Source organism: Hyaena hyaena, unplaced genomic scaffold (assembly GCF_003009895.1).
Source record: "Hyaena hyaena isolate Hyena2069 unplaced genomic scaffold, ASM300989v1 scaffold_539, whole genome shotgun sequence".
Taxonomy (NCBI): Eukaryota; Metazoa; Chordata; class Mammalia; order Carnivora; family Hyaenidae; genus Hyaena; species Hyaena hyaena.
Window position 1 is genome coordinate 857,126 of NW_024081169.1, and position 25,052 is coordinate 882,177.

Below are 25,052 nucleotides of genomic sequence, written 5' to 3' on the forward strand. Positions count from 1 at the left end.
ATGATAATTGCAAAGTCTTGTTCTCCTCTGAGTGAAAACAGTCCCCTGAAAATATAAGGGGACAACTCTTTACTGTGAGCCTTCTACAAGGTCCTCAATTAGAAAAACAATGTGGTTGCGGGGGAGAAGAAGGGGGGAAGTAGGGGGGAGATTGAGGGAGGCAAACCATGAGAGACTCTTGAATGCTGAGAACAAACTGAGGACTGATGGGTATGGGGGGAGGGGGAGGGGAGAGATGGGCATGGAGGAAGACACTTGTGGGGATGAGCACTGGGTGTTATATGGAAACCAACTTGACAATAAACTATTAAAAAAAAAAAAGAGCAACAAAAAAAGAAATCCAAAAAAAGCAAAAGAAAAAAAAGAAAGAAAAAGAAAAACAATGTCGCTACAAAAAGAGGAGACTGGGGTGGGGATAGTGAGCCTGCAGTGGCTCTAGGGGAGGGGGGAGCCTAGGGGCAAGGTGAGGCAATAGCAGGATGGCTCAACCTAGCCTGTGAACTCGGGCTGACACAAGTCTGGGAGGCGCGAGACCCTCCCTGGGGCTGAGAGGTGGGCACTGACTCTTCCAAAGGTGCCACTGAGTCCTCCTCTCCTCCCACCCTCAGCACTGGGCAAAGGGGAGAGAATATTTGGAGGGAAGCAGATATGGGGGTACATGGTGGAAGGCGTTCCTCACTCTCTTCTGCTCTACTTAAGAGTGTGACCAACCTAGGGCCACATGTCCCTCAGCACACATTCATAAAAGATCTGCTCCTGTAAGAAAAAGCCCAAAGCACAGAACTCTGTTAAAAGTCTTGCCCCCGGGACGGTGCCAGGGCTTCTCATCATTTATAGACTGGGGTGAAATGCAAGAGTTATGGTAGATTAGTGCCCTTCACCCAGCACTAATCCCCAAAAGCCCGTCAGAGACCACACATCTACAGAGCTGCAGTGACCCATAAGATGACCATCACAGGGGAAAAGAATGACCTGAGGGACACCTCTTATAAAGTATCACTTTCTATTTCTAAAATGTGGTAGTCAACGTGTATCCGTCAGCACGGGGCGCTAGGACAGAGTTCTCACTGATCACGTTGAGAGAGGCATAGGGAATGGCAGATGACCACTTTGTTTACTGTGATTCTGAGTGATGAGACTCCACTGTGAAAACCACAGTGACCCGTGAAAACAATATTCAGAGCTCTGGTGTTCAGAAAAACCACGGGGGCATACTTCTCAGGCTATCCAAGACTTGATCACAAATTAAGGGGCAAGTGAATACCAAAAAAGTGAAATGCACTGCTTTGCTTCCCAATCAAGGATATTGTTTATTTGCTGATCCAAACTTGAAGGAACATTATGTAAAAAAGGGACTGGAAGAAGAACAAAGTGCTGTTTGGCTAAATGAATGTTTGTTCAGCGTATGGCTCTGTGTTGTTAAATGACTGTGGACTGCCCGATTACTTGTTTGAGTTCTTGACACTTTTTGCCTTGGATTATTGAGCTCTAGCGGTAGCTGGTGCTATTTCTCCCTGTTTGGGGATTAATTGTTCTCCTATCAATCTCCTGAAAAGCACAATGATCACGGAGAGGGCTAAGAAGAGAAGGCGTATTAACATAATGGACACAATCTGAACTGAGGCAGGCACCTCTTCTGTCAGGATTCTCGCTGGTCCACTGTTCATGCTTCCTCCATACCCTGTCTCCTCACAGTAGGGAGGCGCCCAGCCATAAATGCAGTGGCAGTTTTTTTTATTGTTGCAAATGCCTCGGTGGTTGCACTTCTTAGGCTCACAGTCAAACTCAAGGACTGAGCTAGGCATACAAGTACCGTTAATACACACCCGGTCCACACCGCAGGGGGTACCATCATTTACTACACCTATGTCAGGTATGCCCATGGGTATCATGGATTTATGGTAGCCTGTCCCCCAGCAAATGAGGTTTTCATCTCGCAGATAAGTAGAGATGATGGTAGTATGATCTGGCAGATCAGGGATGGTGTGGACGTTTATACACTGTAGCCTGCCGCATACTGCATTTTGCGCGGTACATGTTTTATAGGCATGGACTCCCACAATCCCACAGTTCCCATATTGGTCACCCATTATGTTAACTGCTTCATAGCACTGACTGGGGGCCTCCCTGGCACCAGGTCCAAAAATGCTTTGGCACTGCCTATATCTGGAATGGCAACCTTTTCTGTAACAATAGGAATCATGCTTGCAAGGGGTTCCGTCCTGTTTATACGTGTCTTCTGGGCAGAAAGCGGAGTTTCCAACGCAGTACTCTGGAAGGTCACATTCATTTTCTTCCTTCCGACACGTGTGCCCAAGTGGACGAAATTGACAGTTATGACAGCAAAGTCCGGTGCTACAGCTGGTACCAGGCATGAGTTTACAATCCGATTTGCAACACCTATCACTTCTGCAGTCCTCTACTGAACCACAATCACATTCTTCACCCTCTTCCACAATTCTGTTCCCACATCTGCTAATCACATAACCCAGTCCTGGGATATCATTTAGACAGTCTCCGTTTGAATGTATGTAACTATGATAATTGATATAACTACAATTACTAAACCCATCAATCCCAGTGCCCATGATACAAGTTCTCTTACCCTTGCAACAACAGTCTTTTGTGTCATGTTGCATTCCAATACCATGGCCCAGTTCGTGAGCAGACCATCGGCTGGCTTCAAGGATATTTAGACTTGTAAAACTACTGACTGATCCACTAAAGTTCTGTGAACATGCACCTCCGACATAGGCCCATCCAAGACAATGAATAAAGGCAGTTGTAACATACAAATGTGTCCAATCTGCTGGAATTTGAGGAGAGAGGTGTGTTCTAAGATATTTCAAAAATGCTTCTAGAATTTTGCTTGTGTTCATTTGGCGAATATTTATCCTGTCTCCACTTGTCCATATTTCAATACCTTTTAGATGTACCCTCACATTGATTTCCGTAAAGAAGGCATCCAAAATCCCAGCCAAAAGAACGGCATCATGTATGATTTTAGTAGCATTGGACTTCAAGAAGATATATCTACTGTGATCAAAGACCATGACTGTTTCCACGTACCTCTGATGTGAATAGGATTCAGCCAAGTCCCTAAGCCTAGCCACATCCTCACCTCGGGCCATCTGTTTCTCTAGTTTGTCATTAGTTAAGCCACAGGACTGATTCTGAAATCTGTCCTCTTTCTTCAGGAGATACATCACATGTTCAAAACTGGAAGAGGCTTTGAGGGGCTCGATTTGGTAATGTTCATCATAAATTTTCAGTATGCCCCGGAGACCCCCAGTGCATGTACTGAAAGTCGCTTCGGAATCCTGAGTTCCTTCAACCAAGCCTATATAGTAGCAATCCCTGGGCACGTAAGGGTGATCCTCCAGGAGTTTCCCCTGTTCTGTGAAGGAGAGAACCTTCAGATTTCGGGGCAATAGAAGCCTTCTGGGCCGCAAGTGGAGGACGTACTTCTTGCCTTTAACCTGCAGGAGGTAGGACATTTGCTTGACTGAGCCCTGCTGCCCCTCCCGGAAGCTCAGCTGCTTGGGAATGATGATTTCATAGGACTCAAATCCCCACTCAGGGTGAAAAATTAAATCCTCGCCAAGAGCATCAGCCAGGAGCCCCGCGAGGAATAGCACCGGGAACACGCGGCCTGGAGAGAGTAAGGTCCTCCCTGACCTCATAGCAGCCCCGGCGAGTCAGTCCCCGCAGCCAACCTGCGAGTCAGGTTCCAGGGGCGGCCGCTAGGGGCGTGGGAGCTCACGGCCGCAGGGCCCGCACGGCAGGGGCTGCGGGAACCCCAGCCTCCGCGGTGCCATCTGGTCTGTTGACCTTCCCAGAACGTATCTAGTTCCGTTTTCCGCGCCGTGCCGTTGGCCGCACGAGGGAGGACTGAGGGAGAGTTGAGCGAGAAGAAAACGGAAGAGGGGCTGTTGGGCAGAGAGCAGCCTGGGGAAAGAAGGACTAGAGAAACAGGAACAAAAGAGATCTTGCTAAAGGGTCGCTGCGTCCTGGGCCATCTCGTCTGTCTCTAGACGCCCTAGGACACATCTGGTATTTTCCATCGGAGGGAATCTGATGTTTCCTAGGCCAGCGTGCGCGCCTCGCAGTCACACCATTCCCAGTTTTTCCGCTGGGGTCGCCTGCGCCGCAGAGCCGGAGAGTACCAAGGTGGGGTCTAATCCTCGACCCGACGCGAGGCACGGAGCTCCAGGCTGCGGGCAAGAGGAAGTTTCCAGCTCATTTGGTCAGGTGGCTCTTTTTGTCGTGTGTCCTTGGGGTGTGTGTGTGTGTTTGCGCGCGCAGGAGAGGAGAATGTAGGAGGAGAAAAACACTTGCGAGAGCAGACCCGACCCCCCCCCCCCCCCNGGTGGCTCTTTTTGTCGTGTGTCCTTGGGGTGTGTGTGTGTGTTTGCGCGCGCAGGAGAGGAGAATGTAGGAGGAGAAAAACACTTGCGAGAGCAGTCCCCCCCCCCCCCCCCCCCCCCCGAGTTCTCGGAGAAAGGCAAACGGGTGGTTATGTTGTAGTATGAATGGTGGGTGGGGGCGGAAGACCACAAAGGGCTGCGGTTCAAGAGGATTCCGAAACGACTGACGGTACCAAATTTTGATGCGGGTGTAGAATGATAACTCTACATAAGTCATCTAACTGGGTAAACCACGTTAGAAAGCCGATTAGCAGGAAGATGCAGACCATATGACTCAGCAATTCCACGCCTAGAGACATGCCCTACAGTAATGTGTGCATAAATTCACCAGGGCATTTGGAAGCAGCAAAATTCCCCAAATTCCATCAGGGGTGACTGCAGCAACAGAGATGATGGATCAGAGTTATGCACCGCATGAATGAATGTTACAGGTAAGAACAGAACACAAATAAACGTCAAGGTCAAAATCGGGGGAAAAAAATGAAACTTTATTTTTAGGGATGCATGCCCTGTTGGTAAAATAAATCAGGGAAATAATTACCAGAGCCGTGAGGATGACCTGTCATCCTAATTCGAGTGAACAGAAGGGGCTGTAATCAGGAGTGTATGGGGGAGGGGCAGGTAATGGTTCAGGTAGCTTCTAGAGTGCTAGCCTGTTGGTAGTGTATGTCTTGACCACCGGGGTTTGCTGTACATATTTGTTAAACTGTGCCTAAACATTTATACTCATTTTTGTGTATATTTCACAATGGAAAAATGTTTTAATCATGTAAACATTTGTTTCGGAGATGAAACAAATAGGCTTTGGAATCATTAATCTTGAGGCTGACAGATTAGCTTGTTGTCATAAAGATACTCTTGAAAGGATAGTGCCAGTAGATTAAATATGAGCAATTTTTTAAACTTACATTGTAAGACTTTATATCGCCATTGTATTTTGTCCCTTCCTATCTTCTTTTTTTTTAAAGAATATTTACAAGTTTGTGAGAGGTCCATCATTCATTCATAATGTCCCTTTTGGACAAGAATTATTAAAACTTTATAGATAAAAAGCCTCTGACTTGATATTAAGATAAAACCAAGCACAGTACAGAGCGATGTTTATTTCTCTACAAAAGTTACTTTCTGTATCAGTCTGGGTTCAGTCAGGAGAAAGAATCCACATCAGAGTTGAAGAGGGAAATGTAATATAGAGAATTATTAATCTGAATAGGGAAGAGGAGGAATACGAGATTTGCTGATAAATTGTAAAGAGAATTCTAAAGAATACTGGAATTGTGGGGCGCCTGTGTGGCTCAGTTGGTTGGGTGGCCGACTTTGGCTCAGGTCGTGATCTCACGGTTTGTGTGTTGAGCCCTGCATTGGGCTCTGTGCTGACAGCTAGCTCAGAGCCTGGAGCCTGTTTTGGATTCTGTGTCTCCCCCTCTCTCTGACCCTCCCCTGCTCATGCTGTCTCTCGCTCTCAGAAAAAAAAAAAAAAAGAATAAAGAATACTGAAATTGTGGCTATAATACTTAATATGGCAGACATGCAATAATATAATAAGATATGGTATAATATAATATAAATAAAATATAATATGATATATATGTAGTATACCTAGCAACCCTAGGGGTGAAATAGGCCACCCAGGAAGAGCTAGCCTCCTAGGACTGAGTTCAGATCTTGTTAAATGCCACAGCCTTGGACACTGAATGGCAGAGAAGTCAGTGAGGTGTCAGAGTGATCCACTCTGGTGGATCTTGTCAGAAGTCCGACCCCTAATGTACTGGGGAAGCTTGTTATACTAGGACAGGTCCTAGTATTGTCCTGATTGTACATCAGGACAATCAGGAAGGTGTCTCACCAAGGCGCCTAGGGCACTGGGGAAGGTTGTTCACGAAAACACATCTCCCTGGGACACTAATACACTCTGCTACAACCGTCTGGGAAAAGGGGCTGCCTGGAATCGCCACGGGCTGCTGACTACTGTACCCTGCAGACACTGGATGCTGGAGAAGCTGCCTGCACTTTAGGAGCCTGGCAGTTGGGAAGCTACTTACACTAAGGCTGCAGGGGGGCAGGGGGTTGGGGAGGGGATGTCGGAATGAAGCCTAGAACTGGGAAGGAAAGCCTTACTCTTACAGGATCTCTCCAGCACCCTCTACTGATAAAGCTCAACAGTGCCAGCTAGCAAAGCAAACATAGTTAAAGGACCAAGACCCATTTTCATCGAGTTGACAGTGAGGATGACTTCAGAGCTAAGAGGCAATGAATTGAAAATCGACAAGTCTGCTCTTAGGAATTAGATCTCAGTCAGGAGAGGCAAGATTACAGAATTCTAGTTAGCGCTCGCTTGCTTTCACACAGATATTTGAGGCTGGGACAAGGAATGAGGACTACATGCTTCTGGGATGATACAGAGGCCTCTAAATCCCTAGCCCCCAACACCTCAGCTTTTTTCAGCTGACATGGCTTCCTAGGCTCCTATATCCCACAGCCAGAGGCATCTGATTTCTTTTCCCATTTGGTTGGAGCCAATAATCACTAATAGGAAAGATTCTGTGTTTTATTTTTTAAAAAATCAACTTCCTCTTGTCCTGTTTAATGGCTCAGGTCCTAACAGTTTATATTTCTTCTTGGATTTTTTATGAAGTGGTCTATAAGTAATGACTTTCCATTTTTCCTGGCCAGAAACATGGACTCCCAGATCAAGTTGAATAAAACATGTGAGAGTTGTGCAGCTGCTCTGGAAAACAGTGTGGAGATTCCTAAAAAAAAAAAAAAAAAAAGGAACTATCCTAGGACCCAGCAATAGCACTACTAGGAATTCATCCAAAGGATACAGGAGTGCTGATGCATAGGGGCACATGTACCCAATGTTGATAGCAGCACTACCAACAACAGCCAAAACATGGAAAGAGCCTAAATGTCCATCAATTGATGAATGGATAAAGAAGATGTGTTTTATATACACAATGGCATACTACTTGGCAATAAGAAAGGATGAAATCATGCCATTTGCAGCAATGTGGATGGAACTGGAAGGTATTGTGCTGAATAAAATAAGTCAGAGAAGGACAGATATTATTGGTTTACACTCACATGCGGATCTTGAGAAAGTTAATAGAAGTCCATGGGGAAAGGGAAGGGGAAATAATAAAGGGGAAAAAACAGAGAGAGAGGGAGGCAAACCAAAAGAGACTCTTAAATTCATAGTATTCCCTGATAATTGCTTGTATTTCTGAGGGGTTGGTTGTAATAAGTCCATTTTCATTCATGATTTTGTGTATTTGAGTGCTCTCTCTTTTCTTTTCGAGAAGCCTGGCTAGAGGTTTGTCAATTTTGTTTATTTTTTCAAAAAACCAGCTCTTGCTTTCATTGATCTCTTCAACTGTTTCTTTGGTTTTTATATTGGTTATATCTGCCCTGATTTTTATTATTTCCCTTCTTCTACTGGGTTTGGGGTGCTCTTGTTTCTCTCTCTAGTTGCTTTAGGTGCGCTGTTAGATTTTGCACTTGCACTTTTTCTAATTTCTTGAAATAGGCATGGAGTGCAATGTACTATGTGCAAACAAGCTGAACAACTTAGAGGAAATGGAAAAATTCCTAAACACACACTCAATACCAAAATTCACACGAGAAGAGATAGAAAACCTGAACAGACCCGTAACGAGTGAGGAAATTGAATCAGTTATCAAAAATCTCCCAACAAATAAGAGCCCTGGGCCAGATGGCTTCCCTGGGGAATTCTAACAGACATTTAAAACAGAATTAATACCTATTCTTCTCAAACTATTCCAAAAAATAGAAATCAAAGGAAAACTTCCAGACTCATTTTATGAAGCCAGCATCACTCTGATTCCCAAGCCAGACAGATATCCAGCAAAAAAAGAGAACTACAGGCCAATATCCTTGATGAATACGTATGCAAAAATCGTCAACAAGATACTTGCAAATCGAATCCAGCAGCACATAAAAAGAATTATCCACCAAGATCAAGTGGGATTCATTCCTGGGTTACAGGGCTGGTTCAACATTCGCAAATCAATCCATGTGATACATCACATCAACAAAAGAAAAGATAAAAATCATATGATCCTGTTGATAGATGCAGAAAAAGCATTTGACAAAATAAAGCCATCTTTTCTTGATGAAAATCTTTAAGAAAGTAGGTATAGTAGGGACCATACCTCAACTTCATAAAAGCCATCTATGAGAAGCCCTCAGCTAACATCATCCTCAACAGGGAAAAACTAAGAGCTTTCCCCCTGAGATCAGGAACACGACAGGGATGTCCACTCTCACCACTGTTGTTTAACATAGTGTTGGAAGTCCTAGCATCAGCCATCAGACAACAAAAGGAAATAAAAGGCATCACAAGTGGCGGCAAAGAAGAAGTCAAACTTTCACTTTTTGAAGATGACATGATACTCTACATAGAAAACTTGGCAGACTCCACCAGAAGCCTACTAGAACTGATCCGAGAATTCAGCAAAATTGCAGTGTACAAAATCAACGTACAGAAATCGGTTGCATTTTTTTTTTTTACAAATAGTTTATTGTCAAATTAGTTTACACATAACACTCAGTGCTCATCCCCACAAGTGTCCTCCTCCATAATCGGTTGCATTTTTATATGCCAACAATGAAACAACATAAAGAGAAAGCAAGAAACTGGTCCCATTCACAATTGCACAAAAAACCATAAAATACCTAGGAATAAACTTAACCAAGGATATAAGAGATCTGTATGATGAAAACTATAGAAAACTTATGAAGGAAATTGAAGACACAAAGAAATGGAAAAACATTCCATGCTCATGGATTGTAAGAATAAATACAGTTAAAATGTCATTACTACCCAAAGCAATCTACACAGTCTATGCAATCCCAATCAAAATTGCACCAGCATCCTTCTCAAAACTAGAACACATTATCCTAAAATTTGTATGGAACCACAAAAGACCCTGAATATCCAAAGGAATATTGAAGAAGAAACCAAAACGGGAGACATGACCATCCCAGACTTTAGCCTCTAATACAAAGCTGTCATCATCAAGACAGTATGGTATTAGCACAAAAACAGACACATAGACCAATGGAATAGAATTGAGAACTCAGAATTGGACCCCAAAGTGTACAGACAACTAATATTTGACAAAGCAGGGAAGAGTATCCAATGGAAAAAAGACAGCCTCTTTAACAGATGGTGCTGGGAGAACTGGACAGCAACATGCAGAAGAATGAAACTAGATCATTTTCTCACACCATACACAAAAATAAACTCAAAATGGAAAAAGGACCTGAATGTAAGACAGGAAACCATCAAAACCCTAGAGGAGAAAGCAGGAAACAACCTCCTTGACCTCCACTGCAGGAAAAGCAAGGGAATCAAGAGCAAAAATGAACTACTGGAACCTCATCAAGATAAAAAGCTTCTGCACGGCAAAGGAAACAATCCATAAAACTAATAGGCAACCGATAGAATGGGAAAAGATAGTTGCAAATGACATATCAGATAAAGGGCTAGTATCCAAAATCTATAAGGAACACACCAAACTCCATGCCCGAAAAACAATCCAGTGAAGAAATGGGCAGAAGACATGAACAGACACTTCTCCAAAGAGAACATCCAGATGGCCAACAGACACATGAAACGACGCTCAGCATCCCTCCTCATCAGGGAAATACAAATCAAAACCACACTGAGATACCACCTCATGCCAGTCAGAGTGGCTAAAATGAGCAATTCAGAGGACTCCAGATGCTGGCGAGGATGTGGAGAAACGGGCACCCTCCTACACTGTTGGTGGGAATCAAAACTGGTACAGCCCCTCTGGAAAACAGTGTGGAGGTTCCTCAAAAAATTAACAATAGAACTCCCCTATGACCCAGCAGTAGCACTGCTAGGAATTTACCCAAGGGATACAGGAGTGCTGATGCATAGGGGCACATGGACCCCAATGTTCATAGCAGCACTCTCCACAACAGCCAAAACATGGAAAGAGCCTAAGTGTCCATCAACTGATGAATGGATCAAAAAGATGTGGTTTATCTATGCGATGGAATACTCCTTGGCAATGAGAAAGAATGAAATCTGGCCATGTGTAGCAACATGGATGGAACTTGAGGGTGTTATGCTGAGCGAAATAAGTCAGGCAGAGAAGGACAGCTACAATATGTTTGCATGTATAGGAAGATTAGGAGGAACTTAACGGAGGACTGTGGGGGAGAAGAAGAGGGAAATGGTGGGGGAGAGGGAGGGAGGCAAACCATGAGAGACTCTTGAATATTGAGAACAAACTGAGGACTGATGGGTATGGGGGGAGGGGAAGGGGGGTGATGGGCATGGAGGAGGGCACTTGTGGGAATGAGCACTGGGTGTTGTATGGAAACCAACTTGAGAATAAACTATTTGTAAAAAAAAATATTTAAAAAAAGGGACTCAAATACAGAGAACAAACTGAGGGTGGATAGGCATGAGGGAGAGGGGAAAATGGGTGATGGGTATTGAGGAGGGCACGTGTTGGGATGAGCACTAGGTGTTGTACGGAAGCCAACTTGACAATAAATTATATACATATATAAAAAAAAGAACATGTGAGAGCTGGCATCTGTGGGATACCTAACCTCAAAGGAAGCAAATTTGTAAGTTCATCATTAAGTATGATAGCTGTAGGTTATAGTAGATACCTTTTGTTAGTTTTAGGAAGTTCCTCTTGGTTTCTAATTTGATGTTTTTATAATTTTTGTCATGAAGATTTAATTTTCCGAATACTTTGTTGAGTCTATTGAAATGTTTGCATGGGTTGACTTTTTGATGTGGTGACATCTATTAACTAATGTTTACCATCCTTTCTTTCCTAAGGGAAAAATATTCTTAGTCATGATGGATTTATATATTATTTATTGCTTGTTTTGGTTTGGTAATAATTGATTTATGATTTTTGCACTTATGCTTATAGGTAAGATAGATCTATAATTTTCCTTACTTACATTGTCTTTGTAGGGTTTTGCTACCAAAGTAATAGGTTCACAGGAATATTTTATTTTTAATTTTCTGGAAGGTTTATGATAAGGACTATCTTTTAAAGTTTAGTAGAAATTACCCAGTATAAAAGCTATGGCTTGTTTTTTTCCCAAATATATTAGAATAAATTTGTTTATATTCATGATGTTTAATCTCCTGTGTCTGCCCCAAATCCTTTATGTCCCTAATACTGTTAATTGTGCCTTCTTTATAATTTTATTATTGACTCTTGCCAGAGAGTATTCTATCTTATGCCTTTCAAATAACCAGCTTTTAGTTAATTTAATTACCTCTATTACTTTTTTTTTCCAGTTAGCTTATTAACTTCTGTTTACCTTGATTATTTCCTACCTTTTACTTCTTTAGATTTAGATTATGGAGTTCTTTGTCTTATTTCTTGAATAAAATGCTTAGATTACTGATTCAGTCTTTCTGCTGTCATATAAGTATTTAGGCTAAAGTTTCTCTATTTAAAGCTTTATAGTTCCTTTCTATAAGTTTTATTAACTGGTGTTTCAAAAGTAGTGGTACTATTTGATAAGTATTTTTGTACAGTTTCTAAATATCTTCTAACTTATATTTGTATTAATTCTGCATACACATAGGGCTGTTGGTTACATTTTTCTTTTTTCTTTTTTTTAGTTAAAAATTATTATTACTTTAATGAGAACATAAGTGGCAGGGAAAGGCAACATCCAAAGCATCATAGTCTGGAGCCTATCAAACATATGCTTTCTCCATCGGGCCTGATCCTAGTGTTGACCTTGGCCACGTCAATGTCACAGAGCTTCTTCATAGCCTGTTTAATCTCGTACCTGTTGGCCTTGACATCCACAATGAACTCAAGGGTGTTGTTATCTTCTGTTTTCTTCCTGGCTGACTCGGTAGTCTGGGGGAACCTGTGATGGCACAGTGGTCAGGCTTGTTTCTCTGGGGGTGGGGGGGTTGCTCTTTCAAAAATATTTGGGCTGCCTTCAAGATTCAGTGTCTTGGGCCATTGGAATGTAAGGGATATGTGGATCTTCTTTTTTTTTCTTTTTTTTGACTGTGGACGCCTTTCTTGGCTTTCAAAGCCTTTGCTTTGGCTTTGGCTCTGGGAGGGGCAGGGCCTTCCTTCTTCACCTTTGGCACCATTTTCATGAAAGGGGTCATTTCATTTTCAAAATACCGCCAGGCAGATGAGGAGGATCAAACCAGCCACACACACAGCTGGCCCAGACCAGTGTGTACTGGGAGAGCTTGCAGCAGCAGAGGCAGTAACTGAGCTCAGGACCCCCTTGCCCATTACATCCTGGGCTGCGTGCAGGCATCAAGGATGGCTGTTGTATTCATCATGCTCTAAAGAGGAACTCAGCCTCCTCTCCTTGGGCTGGGAGGCTCCTTAGCTGTGGGACTGAGGGAAGCACCAGCCCCACCCCTGGCCTACCTATGGTCTGGTGTCCAAGTCTGCTGTCCCAGCTGTGCGATGTGGCAGCCCTTGGCCTCCAGCCCTACTCTCACCTTGGGAGTTCATAGTTGGGAGAGCCCTGGTACCCTACACCACAATCAAGGGTGAGGTTTCTAGGCTTGCGATTGCAGCGGTAGGATGCAGTGAGCAAGTGAGTGGCCTGCAGCTCAGATCCAGAAAGCAGGTTTCCAGAAAGTCTTAGCTCCTAAATAGTCTGAAGGGGCCAGTCCAGCTCTGAGATGGCAGCCTGCAGATAACCAGCTTAGGCAAATCATTCTCTAGCTCTCAAATTCATTTTCCTTTTATGCCATTGCAAAACCTAACATGAAGACTCAAGTATGTTTTATATGAAATTACAATGCTGTCGGGAGAACCAGTATGTGCTATCAGTTGTGTTAAAGTATATGTGTGCAGATCTTGAATAAAGCTCCTTCATCTACTCAATGGAAGCATATTCTAAGATTTCTAGTCATTTAAGCAAGTATTTCTACTATTTAGAATTACATGTGTGATTCAAAAGTTTCTGCAAAGCAGGGCACCTGGGCAGCTGTCCATTAAGCATCTGACGTCGGCTCAGGTCATGATCTCACGGTTCAGGAGGTTGACCTCACCTTGGGCTCTGTGCTGACAGCTAAGAGCATAGAGACTGCTTTGAGTTCTGTGTCTCCCTCTCACTCTTCTCTCTCAAAAATAAACTTTTAAAAAAAGAAGTTTCTGCAAAACTAACAGAATATGGAAACAAACTCAATGCTGAAGTTGACACAAGACTGCTCATGCCATAAACATCACCAATGTCAAGTATCTGTGCTCAAATTTTGGTCTTCCTGATTGACTTCACAAATAAATGTATAAAGAAACTTGGTAACATATTTATAGGCAAAATACTATTTTAGAATTGTATATATTAAGTTCTATACAACATTTAATTTGGGGAATAATATTGAAAACTAATAGTTTAGATAACAGCATTTTCATTATTATCAGTTATAACCCACTTTTCAATTCTGAGTTGGCAAACACTCTCCATTCCCACTGGAAGGTACCTTGTCCTAAGCAAGTGTCTGTTTGCCACTAGCTAGTGTACAGAAAAGTGACTGTCCTGTGATGTTTCCTATTTGACAGAAGTTTTTTCCTCAAAAGCATTTATTTACAATCTGATTGGAGAATGAAAAAAAGAAGCCTAGTACTGGGCTTTGTGGGATTCAGAATGAAGAGAAAATTATTTCGCTCTCAGGGTATCATGACATCATGAGGTAGACAGACCACTGCAAGACCAGGAATGAAGGAATGGAAAATAAAAACTGCAATGTCACAGAGCTTGACATGTAATCTTTTTTATTTTGTGATAAAAATGCTTTCATATAAATTTCATCTTAACTACTTTAGAATGAAACTTTGAAAAGTAAAAACAATTTGCATTTTCCTTACTATGTATAGTTAGGAACATGCAGTCATTTTTTCTGGTTACTGGGTTTCTCATACAAACAGATATAGTATCACTTTTAAAAGAAATGTATACAAGGAAGGAGCCATAGTACCAGTTACAAGTGGGAGCGTCAGGTCATATCATTGTGTCTTCTCAAATAGTCATCATACATTCAACGTGTTGGTTAAAACCAAACTCTCCAAGCCACCTGCCCACAAAACATTATACCTTTGGTTCTTTTCTCTGCCAGAACTGTGTCCCAGCAAATGTAATAATGAGATGGTATAATGGGCTTGAGCAACAAGGCCTATTGCTCATGTCACCAAAGTCTTTAACTCTGTCTTTTACACCTTTCCCGCCCTCACCATCATGTAAGTCAGAAAATGATGCTTAAAACAAAACAGAAGAAATGAACAGAAAAATCTATCCCCAAAGGCAGACAGAAGAGGAGTCAAAGGAAAAATTTATAAAAACAAACCAAAACTGGGGAGAGGGTGACCTATACATGGCATAAAAGACGTGTCCTATAAAACTTGGTCTCTAATTCAGAACCCAAATGAGAAAGTGATTCTTTGTCTCACCTTCTCTTTTATTAGGTACTATACAACTGAAGGGTTCTTAGAATCTAAGGGATTGATAAATGCTTGAAAGGCAGTGTCTTCCTCATCACTGAGGCCCGTAGTCTGTAATGGCAGCTTTCACATTCCGTTTTCTCGAAACCCGAAGGATCCCAAGAAGGAGAAATAAGCAAGTTAGGCCTATATTGTGGTTGGGGAAGGAGGTAATAGAGGATGCAAGCTGTTGGGTCAGAGGCTGATACTTTCGGGAAGCGGAGAAGAAACAGAATGACAGAGAGGGTCTCCCCATCTGTGAATTAACAAATGGGCCCAAGGACAGAGAGTCACCGTTCAGAAGATAAAATCTTACGTGGTACGAAAGGGCTGGTAGAGTTGCCATATGAGAAAATATAAAATGTACAGTCTGCTTACCTTGGGGCAGAACCAGTTATTTCTGTTGGTTTGAGGAACTTGGGCAGGACTGAAAAAACAATTTGTAGATTGTGATGCTAACACACACACACGGGTTCCGTAAGGGGCCACAGCCAGATAAATCAGGTTAAGTGGAATGCTCTGATGGGCACTCCTAGCCAAGGCAGGAATGAAGACTATCATTCAAACCAAAACAGAGTAGGAAATTCACCTGTTATTATCTATAAAATGCCCCAGCATAACTAATTTCCCAGGTGTCATGACATCATAGCACCGGGTAGAGATCACAGTGTGGCCACAGGACCAACTATCAGCCGACTCAGGGACAAGAGCAAGAAAATGATATTCCTCCTATTTCTAGTGTTGACTAGAATGCTTCTGCCCTTGATAGGGTGTCACAGAAGGTGCCGAGACCACAAATACAGACAGCAGACTCAAGTAAACTCTAATCATAATCTGAGCATGAGAATGACAAAGACAGTAAGTCTTTAATTGTCCATCATTATCTACAAGGCAACTCTGGGAAAGGAAAGTGTCCCCAGTAAGTGTCTATGTTAGTTGCCTAGAAGGGAATGTCACGGCTGCCTCAAAGGAAAAGGTATGGTAGCAAAAAATAGCAGAGGCTGCCTCATAGTTCCAACCTTTGTACAGGGCTGGCTTGGACCCTAGAGAACTAGGTTAGCTTTTTATTTCTTGTACTTGAACACAGAAAACTCCATGCGCTGGGTGAGAATCTACTTGGGTGCACCGATAACTCGGACTACACGCACAGTGTGAAGGAAGGGCTGGTGAGCAAGCCTGTGGGCAGAAACAGTATCAGGAAGCAGAGACTGCGATCCCTCTGCAAAGGGAACATGGCCGGCATGGGGTCCCTTGAGCCGAGCAGAGTTCAGTTCTCAGTGGCGAGGAAGTATCGTTTGAGACATTTTCTTCTGTGGAGACAGATGGAAGGAAAGGCTCAACGGCTAAGGATGAGCAAGTGAAGGAGGCCGGGGGCTCTGAGATCTGGGACCAAATGTGTTTTGCACAGGCCATCAATGGAATGCTGGGCGGGAAGGAAAGGGACTTGTTCGTGGGTAACCACTTCTCACACGAGTTAGCTTATCTCTTGGTCATCCCAACATTCTACATCTTTGTTTTTTGTTTGTTTGAAGGGGGTCATAGTATCTGCACTGCCAACGATAAAACTTCACACTGACTAGGCCCACAAATGGAAAAACAACCAATTCTTATCCTTCTTCCTGGTAAGGTTATGTAAAGCCCTTCATGCAGGCAAGAGAATGAAGGTGCTGTCTCTTGAAAAGGTCTTCTGTCCCCAGAATGGGTTCAAAGGAAAGTATCTTGCTCCCCTTCCTCTTCTAGGAATGCCATTATGTAGGAGACTGCAATGACTCCATTTTCTAAAGGAACATACTTGAAAGGTGTATGCTGAGAACCATAACCGAAGCGAACCCTGTGATACTCCTTGGGACACTGGGAGAAGAGGGCAAAGAGGCTGAAGTTACCTTCCAGAGCAGGAATGATTAAAAGCACGTTGCCCTATACCATGCCAGAGGTGTGGGGGGAGTACAACCACAACGAGGTGCAAAAATTAAAGCACCAAATGAAGTCAAAAGAATTTCCAAGGAAGAGAGGAGGAGACAGGTCAACTTGGGCAGAATTCCAGCGTACAATTCCCAACAGGACTGTACAGTAAAATCTTCGCACAGATAAGGCAAAGCCCCCAGGGCTTAAAATGCAGTCCAATCTGCAAGAATGTCTGGGCTACAACAGGCATCCATTCTTTCCTCCAAACAGAAAAGAGTAAACACGGCCCGAAGTCTTCTATTCGTCTTACATTTCCACAAACTTGGCTTGATGGGTAAGAGATTAAAAGGAACCATGTTCCTCCCACCCCAAATCCTGGAGATACCCAGTGAAGCTGACAAAACTGCTTCTTGAATTATATAAAAGATAAAAGCATCTTCTTCCTCCTGCTTCCCGAGATTTCTTCATTTCTCTCCTGGATGACCTTCATTTGTTCCTCAGCAGCATGTATGATAGGCAGTTCTGTCCCTACATTGGAGGCAGACTCCTTCAGGCATAAACCTGCATGTTGCTGCGTGGCGGCTCAGACATGTGTGTCCCAGGTCCCCGCTGACCTCCTCCAGCACCTCCAGGGGTAGGGCTGGTGGTCACATCTGACCAGTCAGAAGCAGAGTGGGGTGATGAACTTGACCACTGGTCAGGAGACTCTGGGGATGGTGTCAGGTAGGGATGCTCACCCTGGAGGTGACCACTATGACTGGGTGTTCGCTCAGCAGCATTTGAGGAAGCATAACTATGCTGTGAAGGTGGTGTGGGATACTTGCCCACAGAGGCTGGAAAAGGATGATAGGCCGGGAGAATGGTCTGAGCAACCTGCCCATCCTGCTGGGGCATCATGGCAGTGGGAAAAGCCATATTAGGTAAACGAGCCATTTCTGGAATCTGGTACATGGTGGGCACAGGGCCTGCAACAGGTGGGGGGCAGTTGGACTGAGGCTGGGGAGTCCCTGCTGGCTGGGCAATACTGCCTTTAGGGATTAGCTGGAAAGTCACAATGGGGGGCAAGGGCTCCCGAGGGGTAGCTATATGCTTCCCTTCAGGTGGCCTGCTCTGGGGAGGGATGCCAGGGGGTGTGCCCTCAGCTGGGGCCAGAACCATACTGAACATCTCATTGTACTGGCTCTCATTCATCTCCATGCGGTTCATCCAATCTGCTGGAACAGTGACTGGGTGGAGTCTACCCAAGCTTCCCGTACTGCCACTGCCTGGGGGAACGATATGGTGGTGGGACAGCAGCTGGCTCACTGAGGGAAGCACAGTGTTGGCCCCATGAGCCAAAGGCTGCATTTCAGGCAGGTTAGAGAAAGACAGTGCATGCTGTGCATGGACTGGGGCAGCGGGTGCAGCCGTGGCCAGCACAGGGTTGGGGGAAGCCTGTAGGATCCCAGGGGATGTAATCATTGGAGAGGATGTGGTGTCAGAAACATATGTGTGAGGAGACTCTAAGGAATCAACTGGGGATAAAGTCACTGAACTCTCAGACAGCTGACCCTTGTCACTCAGAGACTTCTTCCTTCTACTACCCTTGGCATCCTTGGCCTCCTTGGAAAGGTTAGGGAGGCTAGTGGGCATGGCATTCTTGGTATTGGGCCGTCTAGGCTTCTTGCCCATCGGGGTGTGCTTTAGGCTGAGGAAAGATCTGTTGGGCCCACAGATGACTGGTGAGAGGGCAGAGGTCAGCACAGTGCCTGGAGGGCTTGGTGTCACATTGTACTCGTCTAGGAGGCGGACAATGTCATGGTGCATGCGGTCCCGAGCCACATCCCTGGGAAGACGATCCATGTGGTCTGTGATGTCCCGATTGGCAAAATGGTCTAACAGGATCTTGGCTGCTTCATAACTTCCCTCCCGGGCAGCAAGAAACAGAGGTGTCTCTTCCTACAGAAAAGGCCCATACAGCACATTAAAATCAGTAACACTCCTGACAATATGTCAGTGTTTCTCAAACTTTTTGTTATTATCAACCCCTCAGACATTTTTTCCCTAACTGCCTCCCCATATGAAATTTTAGTAACACTGATAAAACATCTATCTACCTATTCACTGAATGTATATCTGTAGCTTAAATTTTTTTTTACAGTTTATTTATTTAGAGAGAGAGAGACAGAGAGAGCAAGGGGGAGGGGCAGAGAGAGAGGGAGACAGAGAATCCCAAGCAGGCTGTGTGCTGTCAGCACAGAGCCCAACATGGGGCTCGCACTCATGAACAGCGAGTTCATGACCTGAGCTGAAACCAAGAACTGGACACCTACCTGACTGAGTCACCCAGGTACCCCGTGTATCTGTAGCTTTATGCATAAAAAGAGTATGATCATTCTACTCTTTCTCAACAATCAATTTTGCCCCATTGAGGGTGATGTCTCCTTTGTTGGAAATGTGTGAAATAAAGCATTCCCCTGAGCCAGAGGTTTGCTTGGAAGAGCACGGAGCTTATCAAAATAGGGTTCTAAGAAGAAAAGGAGTTAAAAATAAGAGAAGTAGGAGGGCAAGAACCTAAAGGAGGAGAATAAGGGGAAGCAGAAGCAAAAGGAAACAAAACATGTTTAAGAAAGAAGTAAAATGAGAGAAAAGAGTAAATACACATGAGAAGAGAAGATGAGCAAGAGGAGGGAAGCATGACCTGAAACTCAGAGGAAGAAAAGTGATCAGGAAAATACCATGGTGTCCAAGAACGGAAAACAAGAGCCATGGGAAGGAAAATGAAAAAGAACGAGAGAAACACAAGTGGGCATGAAGAGAACAGAGAACATGTAGATGTCAAAGAAGAGAAAGGCGGAAAAGGCTACAATGGAGTTGTTTACAGGGCAGCCTGATCCAGATGGAGTACTGCAGAGCCAGAGGACTGGCTCCGGACACTTCCCTGCGTGAGCCCAATACCTTCCCCTCAAACTCTGGATCCAGCTGCTGTCCATGCAGAGCCTTCCTCTGTCCATACCCCTCACAAGAGGAGCTAGGGGAGAAAAGGGAAGGGTCCATATCTTTTTTTTTTTTAATGTTTTATTGATTTCTAGGAGAGAGAGAGAGAGACAGCGTGAGCAGGGGAGGGTCAGAGAGAGAGGGAGTCACAGACCGAAATAGGCTCCACGCTCTGAGCTGGCAGTCAGCACAGAGCCCGACGCGGGGCTCGAACCCACGAACCGCGAGATCATGACCTAAGCGAAAGTCGGACGCTTAACCGACTAAGCCACCCAGGCACCCCAGGGAAGGGTCCATATCTGACGCACTGCCAGGTCTGCCCAGACTGTACCTTGTTGTCCTGCATGTCTCGGTTGGCCCCGTTTTTCAACAGCAAAAGAGTTGCCTCCACATTATTGACAGCAGCTGCCCAGTGAAGAGCAGATTTTCCTGCAGGGAAAAACACTTTTATAAGCAGACAGAGTAGAGGAACATGTCCTACTCCCAGTATAAGGAAGCATCATGGCTTATATAAGGAAACCATGAACTTCCCAGAGAGAAGCAAGCCGGTTGAGAGTGACTGCCTGCAGAAAAAAAACCAAAGTATTAGCTTTCCTTTCCCTCTGTCCTAGAAATACTTTAATACAGGCTGCTTAGCATTGGAAAGACAGGTAGGTAAAAGGAAGGATTCCCACGTCTTCTACATGGTAGAATCCCAAACTAAGGACAATAACCTATCTATTTATCACACACCAGAATGTCGATTTAAGATGTTGCTCACAATCCCTTAGTGAAGTCAGCTCACTAGTCCTCATATCCAGAGTGGTGTTCTTGGGAACCTACAGAGGCAAGCCTTTCACAGACTGGCTTTGGGTTCCAAAAACCCTCACTAAAAATCCCTTCCTATATTCGCCTATGGACTTCCCAGTGGCTTAGTTCTCTGAACTTAAAATGTTGAAAGGAAGAATAAATGAATGACAGACTCTTCACTAGATTTAAATCTGAGACAATTCTTTAAAGATCACATAATGATTTTCCCCCCTAAAGGCATGCTTTGCAGGTGAGAATCTGGCTCCCTGCCTCTCGGCCCTACCATGGTCGTCCACTGCATTCACATCTGCTTGGCAGTTGATCAGTTCTGCCACCATTCCCTCCACAGCCAGGCGGGCGGCCAGGATCAGTGGTGTAGTGCCGTCATTCATCCTGGCGTCCAGATCAGTCACTCGATTGCGGATCAGAATCTACAAGATGAGAAAGTACAGAGAAGACAGTCAACTAGATAAAAGAAAATAATGAAGTTAAGAGAAGAAACAAGAGCATTAGAATTGAGTTACACTGTAAGTTCCTGGAGGGCGGGGAATGCTTGTTGGCTTTGTGTCCATGATTCTATCACCCTCAATCAATAAATACTGAATGAATGCATGCATGAATGAACAAATGGGTGCTCAACCTCAATCAATAAATACTGAATGGATGCATGAATGAATGAAGAAACAAAGGGTGTTCAGGACACAATGTCTCATGGAAAGTGATATAAGGAAGAAATGGGGAAATATCACAACCTCAGTTATGGTATATATATAGTTTAGGATTAATTAGAATGCATGTTTCTTCACAAGGGTAAAAATAAAAGGGCATCAAGGAACACTGTGAATTCATGTCAAAAAAAACCCACCAAGAAGCATCTGGAAGCCCATATGGCCAGGTAAATCTACAGGGAGAAGCTGATACTAGTCGAAAACTTCATAACAGGTATCACTCCCATCTGATCTATTCATTTGGGAGGCATTTTGGCACATCAAAAAGAACAGTGATTAAGAATCAGAAAACTGGTGAGATCTGCTGTGAGCTCTACTGCTATCTGGATGTTCTGGTTAGGTCAGTCTGCTGCCACTCTTTTCCTGTTTTCCCATCCAGCAAGCATGATTCCATCTGCCCTATTCTCTCAGAGAATTACTGAATGAGCATAATTGGATAGTAAGTGCCTTAGCAAAGAGAAACCATTATAGATCGATAGGCAATCAGCTCTGCTCCTGTTCTTTACCTGGAAGACCCCTTGGGCATCAGCTGCCACGGCAGCATGGAGAGGGCAGCGGCCCATGTTGTCCTGGGCGTTGGCATCTGCACCTGCATCCAGGAGACGCTTAGCGGCATCAGCCCTTGAGTAGCGCGCTGCAAGGTGCAGGGCCATCTCACCAGTCCGGTCTGTCTGGGCCTGCAGGCTGGCACCCTGGTAGACCAAGTCTGTGATGATGTTGGCAGAAGAGTCCTCTCCATCTTCATCTTCATCACTCATATCTGAGCTGCCTCCTCGGAGAGAAGCCAGCATCAGTGGGGTGCACCCGTCTATAAGAAAGGAATTTTCCAAAAAACATTCAAGGAGGAGGAGGACATTACTGTTCAATTAATCCAGCTATTAGAATAGTTCTGTTTGAATAAAGTTATTCTTATGGGGAAAAAATATCTCTGAGTTTCTGTGGTAATTGGCAATTTGTTTTACATTTGCGACAGACTTTTTCCTCTGATAATGTCTTTTTGTAAAGAGTAATGGGAAAGTAAGAGCCTTTGTAAGCTGGGGCTCTTCTCTAAGTTAAATAAGACTTTCTGTTTGAATTCCTAAGTGCTGTTATTTTAAATTGAGCAACATTTTAAAATACCCAGTATTGGAGGGGGCAAGATGGCAGAGAAGCAGGGAACTCCGTACATTGCACTCGCCCCCATATCTCGCACAGAGAAGTCCTGAAGCCACAGGAACCTTTACAGAATCCAGGAGTTTGGGAGGAAAAGGAGACAGAGTCCGCTGAGAAAACCTTCTACAGTGAGTGCGAACTGGTGAAGATAAAATCGGGCAAGGACCAGAGACACAGAGGAAGGGGGGGATATCCCTCTGTGGGGAGTTAGAGGGGAAAGAGAATGGCTGAAACTGCTCAGGACACTGTCCCTGTCGTTGGAAAAGAGTAAAACCTCTGCTCGGGACACAGAGGGACCTGGTTTCCTGCTCTCCAGCTGACCCTAGGCAGGACACACTTGTCCCAGGCGACCCCCGGATGAAACTGCTCCTCGCTTGTCAACCCGACCTGGAGGAGACAGGAGCAGCAGCTTCTGGCTCAATCCCCAGGGGGGAGGCGAAAGGCTTGGGACTGCCCTGAGGGGATCGCCTGCGGGTTTGTGTTTCTGGCAAATTCAGTGGGGGCGCACAGAATGGAATCTGGAAACGAGGCCTGACCTGGGATATAGAGCACTGCCCACCTTGGCTGTGCCCCCGGCACAAGGAGTTTACACACCCAAAAAAGTGAGTTGCAGCACTTGGTTCAAGAGGGGACTGGAGCGCCACCACTCTTCTCCCCACAACCGCCAAGGACTCCCGCCTCACGCCTCACACACTGGATCAAACCACGCCCATCACTGCTAGAGAGCTGCCTACTTCCTTTTTTTTTTTTTTTTTTAACCGAAGCACTGCCCCGATTAATTTTGGTCACTGGCTTGCTTAAATAGTCACATTTAATCCACACCTACCTACCTTTTCATCTCTTTCTCTCCGGAGTAATCAGACTATATAGTTTCTTTGGTTAGCATCATCGTCATTTCTTTCGCCTCTTCTCCGACCACATTTCACTCTTTCACTCTTTGAAAAAAGCCTCTTATTCCTTCTGCCTGCTCATTTCATTTCCAATTTCGCCTCATTCCCACCCTGTCATTTCTCACTTTCTCTATGCTCTTCCACCAGCACTGCATACACCTGGCTATTTACTGGTAGCTGGAAAATCTGGTTATATGCTTTAAACTGTTCTTTGTCTATTGGGTTTCTTCTTTTTTCCTTTTATTTTTTTTTCTTTTTTATGTACTTTTATTTCTTATCATTCGCTATCCCTCCTTCCTCTTTTCTTTTTCGTCTTCCTTTTCGGTTTGCGTGTTTGTTGGATTTGTCAGTGTGTTTGTGTGCCGTTGTTCCCTATATTTGTCTGTCTGTTTTCTTTTCCAGGGCTACCTCAAGAAACAAGCCTAAGTACACACGGTGGAGAGTCCCAAATACCACTACGAGTAGGAAAATAAAATAACGAAGGACTCAACAAGAGAGACCAAGAGAAACCATTCAAAGAACACTTTCTGAACGGTCAGGCCCTGGACAGTCAAAGAGCCTTCTTTGATACAGCAGTGCCCATAGGTACAGAGTGCATAACAAGCTTTTAAAACTAACAAGAGATAGAAAGCTAACCAAAATGACGAAACGAAAGAGCTCTCCTCCAAAGAAATTCTAGGAAGAATTGACAGCTAAAGAACTGCTCAAAACAGACATAAGCAACATAACTGAATAAGAATTTAGAACAATAATCATAAAATTAATCGCTGGGCTTGAAAAAAGCACGAGGACATCAAAAACTATGGCTACAAACACCATGGAGCTTAAAAATAGTTATGATGAATTTAAAAATGCGATAAATGAGATACATAATAAACTGGAGGTGTCCAATGCACGGATTGAAGAGGCAGAAAGGAGAAAAAGTGATTTAAATTTTTTTTAATGTTTTATTTATTTCTGAGAGAGAGAGAGAGAGAGAGAGAGTGCGTGAGCAGGGGAGGGTCAGAGAGAGAGGGAGATACAGAATCCGAAACAGGCTCCAGGCTCTGAGCTGGCTGTCAGCACAGAGCCTGACGTGGGGCTCGAACCCATGAACGATGAGATCATGACCTGAGCCGAAGTCAGATGCTTAACCGACTGAGCCACCCAGGCGCCCCGAGAATAAGTGATTTAGAAGACACAATTATAGAAAAAGAAGAAACTGAGAAAAAGATAAACTGATCCAGGAACATGAAAGAAGAGTTCGAGAGCTCAGCAATACAATCAAATGGAACAATATCCATATCACAGGAATCCCAGAAGAGAAAGAGAGAGAGAGAAAGGTGCTGAAGGAGTCCTGGAACAAATTATAGCAGAGAACTTATAAGTAGTTCTCTACGTATAAGGGAAGTAGATGTTGAAATCCAAGAGGCACAGAGAACTCCCCTCAGACGTACTTGAATTGATCTTCTGCACGACATATCACAGTGAAACTGGCAAAATACAAGGACAAAACATAAGGACAAAGAGAATTCTGAAAGCAGCTAGGAAGAAAAGGGCCCTAACATACAAAGGGAAAACTTTCAAGTTTCAGTTATCTACTGAAACTTGGCAGGCCAGAAAGGAATGGCAGGAGATCTTCCATGTGATGAACGGAAAAAATATGCAGCCAAGAATCCTCTATCCAGCAAGCCTCTCATTCAGAATAGA

General features: G+C 44.1%; 2 protein-coding genes across 2 annotated transcripts in view; both read right to left on the minus strand.

The window, feature by feature from the left end:
• Positions 1-1,313: 1,313 nt before the first annotated feature.
• Positions 1,314-3,683, minus strand: ADAM30 (ADAM metallopeptidase domain 30). The gene has a single exon (XM_039255670.1). It carries the CDS (start codon positions 3,681-3,683, stop codon positions 1,479-1,481), a length of 2,205 nt encoding a protein of 734 aa, XP_039111601.1. The 3' UTR covers positions 1,314-1,478.
• Positions 3,684-14,204: 10,521 nt separating this feature from the next.
• NOTCH2 (notch receptor 2) overlaps positions 14,205-25,052 on the minus strand; it is a 172,214-nt gene continuing 161,366 nt past the window's right edge. Inside the window, exons 31-34 of the mRNA XM_039255666.1 lie at positions 21,828-22,129; positions 20,877-21,024; positions 20,136-20,233; positions 14,205-18,766 (exon numbers count right to left, since the gene is read on the minus strand). Of these exons, the coding sequence (XP_039111597.1) occupies positions 17,378-18,766; positions 20,136-20,233; positions 20,877-21,024; positions 21,828-22,129 (1,937 nt within the window). The 3' untranslated portion in view covers positions 14,205-17,377. The remainder of the gene's footprint in view (positions 18,767-20,135; positions 20,234-20,876; positions 21,025-21,827; positions 22,130-25,052) is intronic.

What these genes read in the sequence shown, in the direction of transcription:
- ADAM30 (XM_039255670.1), bottom strand. Translation starts at nt 3,683, where the DNA reads ATGAGGTCAGGGAGGACCTTACTCTCTCCAGGCCGCGTGTTCCCGGTG.